The sequence below is a fragment of the Geotrypetes seraphini genome, chromosome 10, assembly GCF_902459505.1.
Source record: "Geotrypetes seraphini chromosome 10, aGeoSer1.1, whole genome shotgun sequence".
NCBI lineage: Eukaryota > Metazoa > Chordata > Amphibia > Gymnophiona > Dermophiidae > Geotrypetes > Geotrypetes seraphini.
In genome coordinates, this window is record NC_047093.1 from 4,136,105 (window position 1) to 4,153,175 (window position 17,071).

Genomic DNA, 17,071 nt, shown 5'->3' on the forward strand with positions numbered 1-17,071 from the left:
TAATGAATAAATAAATTTAAAGATAGAATTAAAAATAAATAAGTAAAATAAATAAAAAAAAATAGAGATAAAAAATAAGTATCAAGAGAAATAAAAATCTCGGAGAATCTCAGAGAGAACGTGAACTCACAGGCCTTGAGCATGCGCACATGCTCAAGGCCAGAACAGAAGAGGAGGCCGACATGCCGGTGCTACATTAAAGTAAGAAGAGAGCTCTGGGGGACTTCAGGACGCGGCGGGGGGGTGCCCGATCACGGCAGGGGGGTGCCCGATCACGGTGGGGGGGGGTGCCGGATCGGGGGGGAGGGTACCGGTTTGTGGGGGTGGGGCGCTCGCAAATCAAGGCGCGCTCGGTTTCTGAGGCGCCGATTTTGTGAATGTTTTGCTCGCCTTGCAAAACACTCGCAAACCGGTGTGCTCATAAACCGAGGTACCACTGTACTTTGGATTACGAGCATGCTTCTGGAACGAATTATGCTCGCAAACCAAGGTACCACTGTACATATAAAAAGGAACTCCATTGTTAAATAGGATAGACCTAACCCATACAAACAACAAACATACCAGAAAACATTCACTCCTAAATGAAATATCATTAAGATTTCACAGGACTGCTAACTGAGGATCCAAAACATTTAGAAGATATGAGTAATACCTTGTCCGAATGCTTCTTTAAAAACAAACGAATAGTTTTTAACATAATTTTAAAAGATTTAGAATGTTCTGTCCTTAGCTTTGCTTTAGACCCTTCTTTGTTTACTTTGCTGTTGCCAGAAACATTTTAATGTAAGTTTTAATGTATAGGTTCCACATGTACTGTAACCAGAAATGAATGCAGTTCAGGTAGGGTCACTTTTTACCATCCTTCCATTCTCTGGTAGCTGGATTAATAACACCAAAGAGCTCATCACAGGTGACAGCCTTGGGATCCAGATCCACTGCAACTGTCTTCTTCTTCATGTTCTGATAAGTTTTATTTAGGGATTTCAATACCTTTAAAAGCAGAAACTTGTTATTACTAAGAGAAAATCCCTAGTGCCCGCTGCATGCTTTCCAAATCAAGAAATTAATTTTATCTTGAAAAATTCAAAAGGGAAAGTGACAAATAAAGATGACTATTCAGAGAAGGGCATTCACCTCAATGAAAATGATCTCAGGGGTTAAATAAAGGATGAAAACTATTTGATTCTAAATGACATGCTCTATATTTTATTTTGATCTGGGGTTTAGAGCAGTGATCCCCGACCCTGTCCTGGAGGACCACCAGGCCAATCTGGTTTTCAGGATAGCCCTAATGAATATGTATGGAGCAGATTTGCATGCCTGTCACTTCTATTATATGCAAATCTCTCTCATGCATATTCATTACTGAAAACCCGATTGGCCTGGTGGTCCTACAGGAGGGAATTGTACTCAGTGCTTTGGCATTGAAAACCAGTTCTTTCCAGGTTCAGGATTCAAGTACCTGCTACTTTTTTTTTTTTTTTTTATCTTTATTGAGTTTCTAAAGCTAACAAAAATGCAATACAGTATCTATACAAATAATATTAATCATATATGCATTTATAATCAATCAAAATCCATACAACATTAAAAAAACCCCACCCAACCAACATTTTCATAAGAGAATAGAACTATACAAAAGAAATACCCCCCTCCCGCCCTCCCTCCCCCTGGGTGTGTGTGCATTATACCAACAGAAATAAAGGAAAAGACAACTATAATAAATCCATAAAAGACATCAATGGGCCCCAAATGAATTTGAATCTCTTAGTATGCCCCAGCATATCCGCATTCATCTTTTCAAACCTATAACTTAAACATAAATTTGCCCACCAAAAAGTAAAGTTAAGGCGATCCCAGTTCTTCCAATTGCGAGTAACCATTTGTATGGTTATCCTGGTTATAATAAGGAAAAGCCAATCTTTATATCTGTCCAATGAGAGCTTCAGATGTAATATCGTCCCAAATATGACTACCTCATATGTCAATGGAATTGATGCCTCAAGTACACTTTGTCACCAACCGGCTCAGGGACACGGGAGTTGTGCTCTTGTGAGCCGCGGTGAGCTGCACAAGGAAAATAATAGCGGAAGAAAAACACTGCCACACCAGGTAAGGGTAGTTACTTAAATCAAAATCAGGGTTTATTCTTGCATGGATAGTAAACATAAACCTTGTCAGGATATTTCTGCGATTAGCAAACAGTCCCAAAACAGTAAAAAGAAAAAAACCCCACAAAACAGCAAACTGTCTCAAAATGGAAATGTTCAAAAGTTCAAGTCTTTCCAAAACTCAGGCTATTGGCTTCAGCCCATACTTATTTCCATGCAACGTAAAAAACAAAACATTCCAAACACCAACAGTCTTTAAACTTGACTATTGCAGCAGCTTGAATACTGGGCAGGCAGTGCGCTTCACGTGGTGATATACTGCCAAACAGGCCCACTATCCCACCACAAAATATGTGAGGCGAACCCCACACTACCTGGGTTGGTAACAGTCCTTTCTCATGGAAGAGAAACACACAAAAAAACTTTCACAAAAGTCTTTCAAATCTTCTGGAGCTCTTGATTACTAAAGCTCCCACAGGGCAATGCATAACCATGGAAGTCCTTCATATAATAAGGTCACAGCTACTCACTTTTATTCCACGAGCGGCTTGCCTTCCATGAAGCAAACTTCCATTGGCAGAATCTCCCTCACTGGAGCAGCAGATGGATCCGGGTCAATTTCCATGGCTTGAGGTTCTTCATTCTCCTTCAAAGCAGATTCTTCTCCGGCTTCCATCAGCTCCATAGATTCCAGTGGAGAACTGCCATCAGTATCTCCCAGCCCTGAGCTCTCCTGCTTGTCCTGTGCCTCTCCTCCTTTTAACTCACCTCCCAGGAGCTTTCCTCTCTGGGCAACTAGTTTGCAGCCCCGCCCCCAAACCTCAGGTGGGAAGTATTTATTATCAGCAACCCCGGGCCTGAGAGGGGGATGGGCGCTCTGCACTCGTGCTCTCTGACTCCCTCTAGAGAGCAAGAGAGAAATAGCATCAGGAGAATCAAAAAAAGGTTTATCAGTAACACTGGGGGAAGGGTTGGCCTTTAAACAGGGCTCTGCACTAGGGACACACCTAGCAGGCATAGGCTGCGTACCACAACTTTCATGGACAAATCCCCTCTTTTTCTAATGGCTTCTTCTGTTTGTTGCTGGTGCTAGACATCTTATAAAAGCCCTTGAAAAATAATAGCGTTGCTTTTAATACAAAGATCTAGAAGTCCATTTTCTGACCTGGGATTTTCCAGTTCCTGCGTTTCCGATCACAAATACAGAATGTCTCACTTGCAGCAGCTCTTCCAATTGAACTACTTTTAGCAAAAAGCTATCCTCAGCTTGTAGTTTCAGGGCTAGTATGGATTGCTTAATAATCTGTGAAAGGCAAAACCAAAAAATTCAGCATGAGAAATCCCACAAAAGGGCATCATTTCATTTTCCAAAGGTTCAGTACACCTCCAGATATCTCTGTTCACTCAAAGGCACACTGGTTATGGAACCCTAAAAACACTTGACATAGAACTGGGAAGGAGGTTGCTTTAACTCCCAGAAGATGTATTGAAATTCTTCCTGGGGAAGGGATGCTACATTGTGGGAAGGAGGGAATGAAGTGGAGGGAGAGCAAGGGGTATTTCTTTTTTTTTTTTTTTTTGTTCCAAATCTTTATTCATTTTTTCATCTTACATCAAGTATATCGTATTATATCAATTAAATCATATACATTACTTGAAAATTCATAAAGTATCTCCCTCCCTCACCCACCCTTTTCACAATATCCTAACCAAAAAAACATACATATAATCTAATATAATAAAACGGTAAGCCGCGCATGTGCACTTCCTATGCATGCGTCCGTTTTCCATGAGCTGTAGCACACATAGGAAGTGCTCATTCGCAGCTTACGGTCTGGCCTCACAAGGCAAGACAAGTTGATGTCGGCCGCGGCGGCTGCTGGCCGCCCGAAGCTTGCTCTCTCTCTTCCTCCCCCCCCAGGCGGATGTCGACCGCAGCGGCCCGAGGCAGATGTCGGCCGCGGCGGCTGCTGGCCGCCCGAAGCTCTCTCTCTCTCTGGCGGCCCGAGGCGGATGTCGGCCATGGCGGCTTCTGGCCGCCTGAAGCTCGCTCTCTCTCTTCCTCCCCCCCCCAGGCAGATGTCGACCGCGGCGGCCTGAGTTGGATGTCGGCCGCGGTGGCTGTCGGCGGCTGCAGGCCGTTAACATAAGTAGGCAATGGAGTTCAGCAGGAAGGTATGGGGGGCAGGAAAATACTGCACAGGGAAGTGGGGTGGGAGGGAAATGCTGCAACACACGGAAATGGAGGGGCAGAAAAGGGGTTGATGGACAGGGGAACAGGTGCTGATGAACAGGGAGGGGGCAGAAAAATGAAGACAGGGGGAACAAGGGGAACAGGAAGGAGGTGATGATGGACAGGGGAAGGTAAAACAAAGGGAGAAGGGCTTCTGCTGGATAAGGTGAGCAGTGATGGGGTGGTGGAGGACACAGGGGAGGTAAAAGGAAGGGAGAATGGACAGGGGGAGCAGGCAAGGGGTAGTAGTGGACAGCCAAGGAAAAAAAAAAACCCAAAAAACAGATAGAAATACAGAAAGCGGCTAAGGAGAGAGAGAAAAAAAATAAAGACAGACACACACACATATATTCTAGCACCCGTTAATGTAACGGGCTATAAGACTAGTGTATTCATAAAGATTGATAAAATCTATAATATAACTATAAACCTCCCCCCCTTCCCATACTTATAATTATACTTTCAGTATAAAAAGGCATCTAATCATTACAATAAGTTATCAATGGCCCCCAAATCTTTTTAAAAGTATTATAATTCCCTTTTTGTATGGCAATTACTCTTTCCATTTTGTATATATGGCACAATGAATTCCACCAGAAGGTGTAGTTTAATCTAGTATAATTTTTCAAATTTTTAGTGATATGTTGAATGGCGACTCCAGTCATTATTAATAAAAGTTTATTATTATTTGATGAAATTTGACTTTTTAATCTCATTGACGTTCCAAATAGCACAGTTACTTACCGTAACGGGTGTTATCCAGGGACAGCAGGCAGATATTCTTACCTGATGGGTGACGGCATAGACGGAGCCCCGGTACGGACAATTTTAGAGTGATTGCACTCTAAGAACTTAGAAAGTTCTAGTTAGGCCACATGCGCGAGTGCCTTCCCGCCGACGGAGGTGCGCAGTTCCCAGTTAAGATAAGCCAGCTAAGAAGCCAACCCGGGGAGGAGGGTGGGATGTAAGAATATCTGCCTGCTGTCCCTGGATAACACCTGTTACGGTAAGTAACTGTGCTTTATCCCAGGACAAGCAGGCAGCATATTCTTGACTGATGGGTGACCTCCAAGCTAACAAAAAGAGGGATGGAGGGAAGGTTGGCCATTAGGAAAATAAATTTTGTAAAACAGATTGGCCGAAGTGTCCATCCCGTCTGGAGAATGCATCCAGACAATAATGAGAAGTGAAAGTATGAACTGAGGACCAAGTAGCAGCCTTGTAGATTTCCTCAATAGGAGTTGATCTGAGGAAAGCGACAGACGCTGCCATAGCTCTGACCTTATGGGCCGTGACAGAACCTTCCAGTGTCAGTCCGGTCTGAGCATAACAGAACAAGATGCAGGCAGCAAGCCAGGTTGAAATCGTTCGTTTAGAAACAGGATGACCCAACTTATTGGGATTAAAAGACAGAAAAAGTTGGGGAGATGATCTGTTTGGTTTGGTGCGTTCCAAATAGTAAGCCAAAGCACGCTTACAGTCCAAAGTATGCAAAGCCTGTTCGCCAGGATGAGAATGAGGTTTTGGGAAGAAAACAGGTAAGACAATGGACTGGTTAAGGTGAAAGTCAGATACAACCTTAGGAGAAACTTTGAATGTGTACGCAGAACCACCTTGTCATGATGAAAAACAGTGAAAGGTGGATAGAAACATAGAAACATAGAAATTGACGGCAGATAAGGGCCACGGCCCATCCAGTCTGCCCACCCTAATGACCCTCCCCTGCCTTTACCCTGCGAATAGATCCCACGTGTCGATCCCATTTGGCCTTAAAATCAGGCACGCTGCTAGCCTCAATCACCTGAAGTGGATCTGCAACTAGTGCATGCAACTCACTGACCCTCCTGGCAGAGGTGAGAGCAATAAGGAAGACCACTTTCCAAGTGAGAAATTTGAAATGAGCTGTGGCCAATGGTTCAAACGGAGGCTTCATTAAAGCGGAAAAAACCACATTAAAATCCCAGGCAACAGGAGGAGGCTTGAGAGGTGGTTTCATATTGAAAAGCCCCCTCAAAATCTGGAAACCAAGGGATGAGCAGTGAGAGGTTTTCCGTGAACTAGCTCATGAAAAGCAGTAATGGCACTGAGGTGGACTCTGATAGAGGTAGACTTGAGACCAGAGTCAGACAAAGAAAGAAGATAATCCAACACCAGTTCTACTGCTAAGGAAGTGATCATGATGATGTAGAAGACACCAGGAAGAAAAACGGGTCCACTTCTGTTGATAACATTGAAGAGTGGCCGGCTTCCTGGAAGCATCAAGAATAGACCAGACAGGGTGAGAGAGAAGTGTGTGAGCTGAGCTCAGCCCGAGAGATAACAAGCTGTCAGGTGCAGAGACTGCAGGTTGGGATGTAGAAGGGACTGCTGATGCTGAGTAAGCAGAGAAGAAAACACTGGAAGAAGTATGGGCTCCCTGGAACTGAGTTGAAGAAGAAGGGAGAACCAATGTTGCCTGGGCCACCGTGGAGCAATGAGAATCATGGTGGCTTGTTCCCTCTTGAGCTTGAAAAAGGTCCGCAACAGGAGAGGCAGAGGAGGAAAGGCATAAAGGAACCGACTGGTCCAATCTAGGAGGAATGCATCCGCCACCAGACGATGAGGAGAGTAGAGTCTGGAACAGAATTGGGGCAACTGATGATTGTGAGGAGCTGCAAAGAGGTCCACTTGAGGAGTGCCCCATTGATCGAAAATGGATTGGAGAGTCATGGGATCGAAAGTCCATTCGTGAGGTTGGAGAATTCTGCTGAGATTGTCTGCTAAGGAATTCTGTTCGCCCTGAATGTAGACAGCTTTCAGGAATAAATTGCGAGCTGTCGCCCAAGACCAAATCTTTTGGGCCTCCTGACATAACAGGCGAGAGCCCGTCCCACCCTGTTTGTTGATGTAGTACATTGCAACTTGATTGTCTGTGCAAAGAAGAAGTATTTGTGTTAAAAGAAGATGCTGGAACGCCTTGAGGGCATAAAACATCGCTCTGAGTTCCAGGAAATTGATGTGATGTTTCTTTTCCTGGACTAAGACCTTGAGTCTGCAGGTGGTCCACGTGAGCTCCCCAAGCATAAGGGGATGCATCCGTGGTGATGACCATCTGATGAGGAGGCAGGTGGAACAGAAGGCCTCTGGAGAGATTGGAGGATGTTAACCACCATTGAAGAGACTGCCGAAGAGACGATGTCACAGATATGTGCCGTGAGCAAGGATCTGTCGCCTGGGACCATTGGTTGGCTAGGGTCCACTGAGGAGTATGCAGGTGAAGATGTGCGAAGGGGGTGACATGAACTGTGGAAGCCATGTGACCCAAGAGCACCATCATCTGTTTGGCAGAGATGGAAGGTTGGGGGAGCACCTGCTTACACAGATGAAGAAGGGTCTGAAGGCGGTTGGATGAAAGAAACGCCCTCATGAGAACAGTGTCCAATATCCCTCCAATGAACTGAAGTCGTTGAGTGGGGACGAGATGTGACTTGGGAAAGTTGATCTCGAAACCCAGAAGTTGAAGAAACAGGATGGTCTGGTTGGTGGCATGAACTACGTCCTGAGATGAAGGAGCCTTGATCAACCAGTCGTCCAGGTAAGGGAAGACCTGTAGATGGTGAGAACGCAGAAAAGTGGCCACTACAATGAGACACTTCGTGAATACCCTGGGAGAAGAGGCCAGACCGAAGGGTAACACTTTGTACTGGTAATGACATCGATTGATCAGAAATCTGAGATACTGTCTGGAGGTCAGAGTGATAGGGATATGTGGATAGGCCTCTTTGAGATCAAGGGAGCATAGCCAAACGTCCTGAGTGAGAAGAGGATATAGTGTGGCAAGAGAGAGCATTTTGAACTTTTCCTTGACCAAAAATTTGTTAAGATCTCTGAGATCTAATATGGGTCTGAGGTCTCCGGTTTTTTTTGGATCAGAAAATAGCGGGAGTAGAATCCCTGCCCCCTCTGATCTAGAGGAACTTCCTCTATGGCGTTCAGAAGGAGAAGGGATTGGACCTCCCGAAGCAGTAGGAAGGACTGAGATGTGTTTAAAGCAGACTCTTTTGGAGGACTGTGTGCGGGAAGAGTCTGGAAATTGAGCGAATAGCCGTGGCGAATGATGTTTAGAACCCACTGGTCTGAAGTGATGAGCTCCCAACGGCTGAGGAAAAAGGGAAGACGTCCTCCGATAGATTGAGGCAGAGGAGAGGATGGTGGAAGATTGGCTATGTCCTGGAGAATTAAGTCAAAAGGGTTGAGTAGGCTTAGGTTGAGCAGCTGGTTTTACTGGTTGCTGCTGTTGTGAATGAGGCTGTTGGCGTTGCTGCTGACGTTGTCGCCGAGGTTGCTGATGAGAAGGTGGAAGAGGACGAGCAGAGTAGTGGCATTGATAAGATGATTGCTGGTGAAAAGGTTGAGCAAGTGGAGGCTTCTTTTTGTTTTTCAGCAAAGTATCCCACCTGGTCTCATGTGCAGATAGCTTTTGTGTGGTAGTATCCAGAGAGTCACCAAATAACTCGTCACCTAAGCAGGGAGCATTGGCAAGGCGGTCCTGGTGGTTGACATCAAGTTCTGAGCCCCTAAGCCAAGCTAAACGCCGCATAGCAACAGCCATTGCTGTAGCCCTAGAGGTCAGTTCGAAGGTGTCATAAATAGAACGGACCATGAACTTCCGAAGTTGTAGTAAACTGAAAGTATATTGCTGAAATAATGGGACTTTACGGTCAGGGAGATACTTCTAAAGAGAAGGCAATTGTTGGATAAGGTGCTTCAGGTAAAAAGAGAAATGAAAAGCATAATTACCTGAGTGATTGGCTAGCATAGCATTTTGGTATAGACACTTGCCAAACTTATCCATGGCCTTACCCTCTCTGCCAGGAGGGACAGAAGCATAGATACTAGTGCCCGCAGTCTTTTTTAAAGTGGACTCCACAAGTAAAGATTCATGCGGGAGTTGGGGCTTGTCAAAGCCTGGAATGGGAATGACTTTGTACAAAGTGTCTAATTTGCGAGGAGCACTGGGAATGGTCAAAGGTGTTTCCAGGTTTTTATAAAAAGTTTCCCTCAAAATATCGTGGAGGGGTAACTTGAGAAATTCCTTTGGAGGTTGATCGAAGTCTAAAGCCTCAAGAAATGCCTTAGACTTTTTGGATTCAGCTTCTAAAGGAATAGAGAGGGACTCACACATTTCCTTCAAAAAGTTTGTAAAGGAAGATTGATCAGGTTTAGTAGAAGGTTCCCGCATAGAGGGATCCTCCTCAGCCGAAGAAACCTCTTCATCGGACACCAGAGGCTCTTCGGAGTCATCCCAAAGATCAGGATCCCATACCTGAGAACAGCGACCTCGGGAGCCCGGTGTCAAAGGTTCCGTATGCAGGGTTTTGCGGACCAACTTCCCGGACCGCAGAGATGCAGTACCCAGAGAAGTAACAGGTGGCCGGTGCCGGGAATGGTCGGGAATTGGTGCCGTCTCAGAGGTCATTTGAACAGCACGGTGTAGTCCTCTTGGTTCCGCGGACAAAACAGGCATGGAAACTGAAGAGGCGGAATAGACCGGTACCGATAGAGTGGAAGCCAATAATAGAGGCTGCTCTACGGCTGTTACCGGATGCTCAGACCGGACCGGGACTGGAAGGTTCGGTGCCAACAGAGCAGGAAGGAGTTGCTGCAATTGCTCTTTTAGTTGGACTTGGAGGACAGCCGCAATAAGGTCATCCAAAGAAGGCACCGGTATCGCTTTCTTTTTCTGCGGTACCTGTGGTGCCGCTCGATGCCCAGAGGTTGAGGAGGCCGATGATGATGCACTCACTTCTATAGGGGCGGAGCGTTTACGGGGTCGCCTCGAGGTCGACAGGACTGGACTCACTGCTGCTGCGACCGGAGGCCGCTCCAGGGAAGAGGAAGGCTTCTTAACCGGCTTACTTGGGGGGTGCGACACCGGAGCGATGTCGTGCGGTGTTGAAGAAGTCGATGCTGGTTTAGAGGGGGCCGCCGACGTCGGGGTGGATGTCGAGAGATCTGCCATCTCGGCACCGAAAAGAAATTTTTGCTGAATCTTCCGATTCTTCAAAGTGCGCTTTTTAAGAGAAGCGCAACGGGTGCAAGATGAAGCCCTATGATCTGGACCCAGGCACTGGAAACACCAATTGTGGGGGTCGGTCAAAGAGATGGGGTGTGCACACCGCTGCGGGGGCATGAAGGTGAAAACGGCCTCCGCTAAATTGAAGGCGGAGGCTTCGATTGTGTCAACACGCCCCGCCGGGGCGAGACAGAAATAAAGAAAAAAAGAATTGTTTTTTTTGTTTTTTTTTAAAGAAACAAAAAGAAATAAAAATAAAACAAGGAAGAGAAAACTTCCAGAAAAAATACGCGCGAGCGGGAAGGCAAGAGAAAAATTTTCAACAGCCGTTGAAAAAAACACATCTTCTTAGCTCCGCAGAAACTAAGAAATTGGGGACCGCGTGCCTCCGTCGGGCAGGAAGGCACTCGCGCATGCGCGGTGAGGCCTAACTAGAACTTTCTAAGTTCTTAGAGTGCAATCACTCTAAAATTGTCCGTACCGGGGCTCCTTCGGTGCCGTCACCCACCAGTTAAGAATATGCTGCCTGCTTGACCTGGGATAAAGAAATGTATCATATGGGGTATTTCTTAATGGGGCCGGTAGTGAGCAAAAAGAACATGGAGACCTCTTTCTTTCAGTAGCGTGGATAGTCTCCAGGAAGGTTGGACTCTGGGTGAAGGGCAGTAGTATTGGCACCTCTATTTTATACTTTGTCATAGGATCATATCATGGAATGTTGGGTGCAATTCATCTCTAAGGAAAATTCTGGATGCTCTAAATAGATAGGTTGCTGATAGAAACCAGATTGACGTTGGGTGAGGGAGGTATTTTTGCATCTCCTACAGGTAGACATGGAGGTGTGGCAGTTCTGGTATTAAATTCTTTGCTGTGTGAAATCAGAGTACTGTCCAAATCTCCTGAGGGCCATTATCTGCTACTTCACTTGAATTTGCCGGGCAGAGTAGTGACCACTGGTCATAAAAGTGATTAGTCCCTCAAGAATTTAGAAGCTCAGAACTTCACTGGTAATAGCAATTTTTTGTTGTTGTTGTTCCTTTTTTTAAAATTTATATAAAAATACTTCTGAATTCAAATTGAATACAAGATAATATAAACACATACAGTATAAATGCCTTTTTAAAGCAAAAATGAAAAAGAATGTATATGAAGTTCTGGAAGTAAGACAATTCAGCAGGCTGAGTCTGCCAGCTTCTGCTAGTTCTACTCAAAGAAATTCTTTCTTCTGTTTCAGATAGCTTTATTTCTGGTAAAATTCAGTGAGAATTTTCTTCTTTTTTTTTTTTAATGACATGCCCGGCCATTAATTCTTCTAGTTGCCATGGAATTAGCTATCTTATCTCTGGTCTCTAGCCAGGTAGCCTGACATATGCACCCATCATAAATTCAAGGGAAATTAAAAAAAACAAAACCCGGTTCTCACCACATTCTATCCTATGAGCCATTGAATATGTTACATAGTAACATAGTAGATGACGGCAGATAAAGACCCGAATGGTCCATCCAGTCTGCCCAACCTGATTCAATTTAAATTTTTTAATTTTTTCTTCTTAGCTATTTCTGGGCAAGAATCCAAAGCTCTACCCGGTACTGTGCTTGGGTTCCTACTGCCGAAATCTCCGTTAAAACCTACTCCAGCCCATCTACACCCTCCCAGCCATTGAAGCCCTCCTCAGCCCATCCTCCACCATCCAGACCATGCAAGTCTGCCCATGTTTATTATCATTTGTTAGACCGCATCACCATATTACAGATCTCAGCGGTTTATATCCTTTATTAATTTCTTCTGGGAGTCCCCAGGTCTGCAACAACCTGGTCCCACCTCACAATTGATTGGTCTTTGTTCACCATATTTAGGTTAGCAGCATCAAGTTGATCATGGGCAGGTCCATGGCAGTTTCTTGAAATTGAGAATGCAAAACTCATAGCATACCACTGCGAGGGGGGCATGGACCTGGAAGGGGCATGCTCAGACATTAGGCACATATCAGCAGATATGCACCTAAAGTTAGTTATGTAACTGTGGATTTACAATGCATAATTGCCGATTCACGCTTCAGGTGGCCTACAGAGAATTACCCCCTTAGTGGTTAAGCATTGTTCCACAGATTCTATACAGTAGTGCACCCAGATTTCCGACTCGTACACAAATTTGGATGTTTCTAGAATGTGCCTAATTTCATTGTTACATTAGGCGCCAATTGGCCTTAAGTGGTATTATTTGGTACTATCTGGAGTAAGGCATAAACTGAACACTTAAATGGGCATGCACATGGACAGACTGGGGTGGGGCGGATCTTGCAGCTACCAATGTCAGCCAATGTCTGACATTGCATAAATTGCCATTATAGAACTGGTGCTTAGTGGCTACATTTATGCTGACCTGATGCTTTATTTACCATCAGAATCAGCCTGGGGGAATGCAGAGGTGGAGGGGGAAGTTGTGCCGAGCCTCACTGCATAAGTCAGTAGTGGCTAACAAGAGCAGAAAAATGGGGACTCTTTCAAAAATCTGCAGTAGTTCCTGTTTCAAGTCTTTGTTTACCTTTTCAAAATCCATGTCACGTTTTCTTGGTACATCCAGTGCTGGGAAGAGGTCTCCAATTAGACCCATAAAGACTGGCAAATCATCTGTGACTATTTTGGGAATATTGAAGTCTCTTAAAGCTCTCATCAGGACTTGATCTTCAGGGCGGCCAGCATCTCCTCTTTTCAAAGCACCAGCTACAACCAATACAGACTTGATAGCCCGTAATCCCCAGTCATAATGATCCTGATTAATGATATAAAGGTGCAGTTACTGAAGTGTTTCATATATGTAATGGATTTTCCTGATATCAATTCTCTGGACATTTTCCTGTGCTAAAGTTACCTGCTTAGAAAGGAGCTCTTTGCAGAGTGTATACAAAGTGATAAACTTTCGAGACAGAAGTCTAGCTTCTAAAAAACCCTCAGCCACAAGCATGATTTCACAAATAAGTTCAAAGTCTGGAACCACCATAGCACATGGTCTAAAACAGGCAAATTAAATCATAGTTAGATCACAGATTCAAAAGTACCTCATTCTCTCATACTGGCATTCATTTTTAGTTCCGTGGAGGGGCATAATAAAAAAAACAACCAAAATGTCTAAGTCCCCTTTTGGCCTAAAGCCCTAAACATTGAAAGTAGAAACAGGGAAAATGTCCATTATAAAAAAAAACCATCCAAAAGGAGGTTTTTCTTGATAATGGCCTGCCTCTACATTCAGCTGTTTAAAGCCCAGACCACCACTACATCTACACTAACAACATATAATCAACCAAAAAAAGCCTATGTCCCAAACGCCCAACACAAGAGCTTTTAGGCGAAGGAGGAGCCAGTCCTTTGCCTAAGGCTACTGGGCCGATTACAGTTGGCCCAGGTGCCTCAGGCCCCACCTGTGGGCAGGGTTTAAGGCACCTGGGCCAATCAGGCCCTAAGGCCTGCCATTTGATGGATGGCGGGCCTCCCAGCCGGCCGGGCTTGGGACCCATCCATCCGTCCAACTTTTTTACAGGTATGGGGATGGTGTAGGGAGTGGGGGTGGTGTCGTGGGGTAGGCGGGTGGGGGGCGTTCAGCAGGCTATATTTTAGTGGGGTGGGGATAGGGGGGGTCACCTGGGCAGGAGGGGTTGGGCTCCCTCTTACCTGGATCGTTTCAGTGGGGTGAGGTGGTCACCTGGGCAGGGGGGGTTGGGCTCCCTCCTGCCAGGATCGTGTCGGGGGAAGGGGTGGATCATGGCAGGAGAGATGGCTCATCTCTCCTGCCGCGATAGCAATCCCAAGTGCCGCGTTTGGCGGCACTTGGTGGTATCGCTATCATGGCAGGGGAGATGAGCTATCTCTCCTGCTGTGATGGTTGCGGTGGAGGGTGGGTAGATTGCCGGGCCACTGAGCTGATTGTGGCAGCCGCCATTAGCTCAGCAGCCCCTTTTTTGGCACTTATACCTGTTTTGACTTGGTCTAAGTCAAAACGTATAAGTGCTGACTAGGCAACCTGTTAACACTTTTGGTTATACCTGCTGTACGCCTAGGTCTAGGTCCTTTCCCCTCCTCTAAAAACGCCCCTTTTCGCTCTATGCGTTTAGAGGCTCCCATTTGCCCTATCGCTTTACTCCATCTGATTTTTATCACGATCTCTCATTCCTGCTCTGTTGTCTGCCTACATATATTGATGTCTGTCCAGTGCCCCTATTCTCGCTGATTGTTTGCAGCATGTTCCCAGCCCTCTTATCCCTGTATCCGCTTCATGTACTTAAAACCTTACTTTGTACCTATCTTCGCTGATTGTCCAGCTCCTCTTATTGTAAACCGCCTCGAACTACTACGGCTTTGGCGGTATATAAGAATAAAATTATTATTATTATTAAGCTGGTTTTAGATACGTCTAAAACCAGCTTTGGTTATAGGTACTTGGATGATCAGGCTTTTTGATCGTCCAAGTACCCATTTAGGCCATTTTTTAGACGTTTTTTGTTTTTTTTTATTATGAGCCCCTTAATGTTTAGGATCCATGATAACTTTCACTTTGTGTATCCCCCTTGCCGCTTATTGCAATCTTCAGGTATGCATTAGATGCAATTTACTTAGATTTCAGTAAAGCCTTTGACACAGTTCCTCATAAGAGGCTTTTGAACAAACTTCTTGGGCTGAAGTTAGGACCCAAAGTGATGAACTGGATGCCATAGTGTCGGGATTAATGGAATTCGCGCCTCAAGGATCCATGCTGGGGCTGATTCTGTTCAATCTATTTATGAGTGACACTGCCGAAGGGTTAGAAGGTAAGGTTTGCCTTTTATGTTTATTAGTATTTATATACAATATCATTGTGGTGTGCATCAATTAAAAAGGAAAACAGCACCAATAATTATAGTGCAGGTGTAAAGGAAATAAATGAAAAAAATTTTTAAATTTAGTTAGTTACTGTATGATTCAATGCCCAACTAAGGATCAAAACCATAGGATAAAAACCAAACTAAGAAGGAAATGCCAATCCAAATAATTAGGTTAATCTAGGTAGGCTCACAGCGAAGTTCATTAGAAAGAGAGTTCCATAAATAAGGCACTGATGCAGAAAAGGTAGTTTTGAGTAGCGTCAATCTATTGAAAGTTGATTACACGTATTCCATGAGGTGTTTGTAAATTGAAAAGTGGGTAGGAGAAAATAAGTCTTGTCTTTATTCTATTAAGTATATTGTGCTGTAATGATATTAATTTATGTAAATGCATCATCTTTTGTGCGCAATTGAAGTTTTAAAAATGAATAAAGAATATTAAAAATAAAATAAAATAAAGTTGACAACCGCAATGATCGAGGAGGTTCATATGGAACAAGTAATTTTGTGAGATAATCAGGCTGCTCACTGGTTGACACCTTGAAAGCCAAAGTTAGTGCTTTATGCATCAGTCTAAATTTTATTGAAAGCCAATGATATTCCCTAAACAACGGAGTGACATGATCATACCTCTTTGTGTTTGTAATAACTCTAATAGCAGTGTTTTGAACTGTCTGGAATGTCTTAAGAGAAACCTGAGGAAGTCCCATATAGATAGTATTACAGTAGTCCAATTTTGATGTAACCAACGCATAAATATGAGATTCGCAGCAGAAAGTATCTATATACTTTCATATAGAGTGTATCATGCGCAAAGAATAGAAATAAGAACTGACTACTGAAACCAACTGAGGATGAAAAGTCAAGGCTGTATCTAAATTGACTCCTAAATACTTTATAGAATTTTGAAGTTCTACAGGGTGAGATCGCAAGAGTGGAGACTCCGTCGGAGACTGTAAAGAACCAGTAATCCATAAGCCAGTAGTTTTTGAGGATTTAATATTAGTTTATTTTGTGAAATCCATTCATCAATCATTACATTACATTACATTACAGGCTTATATTCCGCCTGTACCTTTCAGTTCTAAGCGGATTACATCAGAACGATAACTGGACATTTCCAGGAAGAGAAATACAAATTACATTAAGGCGTAAGGTCTAAAGCAATTTTGATGAGTGGGTTCTAAGAGGGGGAGAGAGGGGGAAAGGAAGGGATTAGGACGTTTGGGTGAATTTCTTGAATAGTAAGGTCTTGATTTCTTTGCGGAAAGCCTTGAGGTCAGTTGATGCTGTCAGTAGGTTGGTGATGGAGGGGTCCAATTTAGCTGCATGTGTTGCAAGTAAGTTGCCATACATCTTTTTGCGTTTAGTTCCTTTAAAAGGGGGGAAGGAGAAAGGGGATTGGGTTCTTCTCTGTCTGGTTGAGAGGTTCCTGTTTAGACGGTTGTTTAGGTGGGTGGGTGCCATTCCGTTTAAGGTTTTGAATAACATACAGTATAGTTTGAATTGGATGCGGGCTTGTATTGGAAGCCAGTGTGAGTCTAGGAAGGCGTTGGTGATGTGGTCAAATTTTCCAAGGGAATAGATCAATCTGAGGGCAGTGTTCTGCACGGTCTGTAGTTGTTTTATTAGGTAGGTAGGACAAGAAAGGTAGAGGATATTGCAGTAATCCAATAGATTTAGGACTAGGTATTGAACTATGAGTCTGAATTGTTCTTTTTCAAAGAATTTTCTGATTTTGCGAAGGTTGCGCATGGTGAAGAAAGCTTTTTGTGTGATTTTGTTGATTTGCACCTGAAGAGTGCAACCTCTG

At 44.3% G+C, this 17,071-nt stretch overlaps 1 protein-coding gene across 2 annotated transcripts in view; it reads right to left on the minus strand.

Annotated features, from left to right (window-relative positions):
• The window catches only part of DNAH17 (dynein axonemal heavy chain 17), a 954,442-nt gene that overhangs the window by 450,886 nt on the left and 486,485 nt on the right, over positions 1 to 17,071 (minus strand). For both annotated transcript variants that reach the window (XM_033960179.1, XM_033960181.1), the window contains 4 exons: positions 13,275 to 13,413; positions 12,948 to 13,175; positions 3,280 to 3,417; positions 861 to 993 (listed from right to left, as the gene is read on the minus strand). In XM_033960179.1, coding sequence (XP_033816070.1) covers positions 861 to 993; positions 3,280 to 3,417; positions 12,948 to 13,175; positions 13,275 to 13,413 — 638 coding nt within the window. The remainder of the gene's footprint in view (positions 1 to 860; positions 994 to 3,279; positions 3,418 to 12,947; positions 13,176 to 13,274; positions 13,414 to 17,071) is intronic.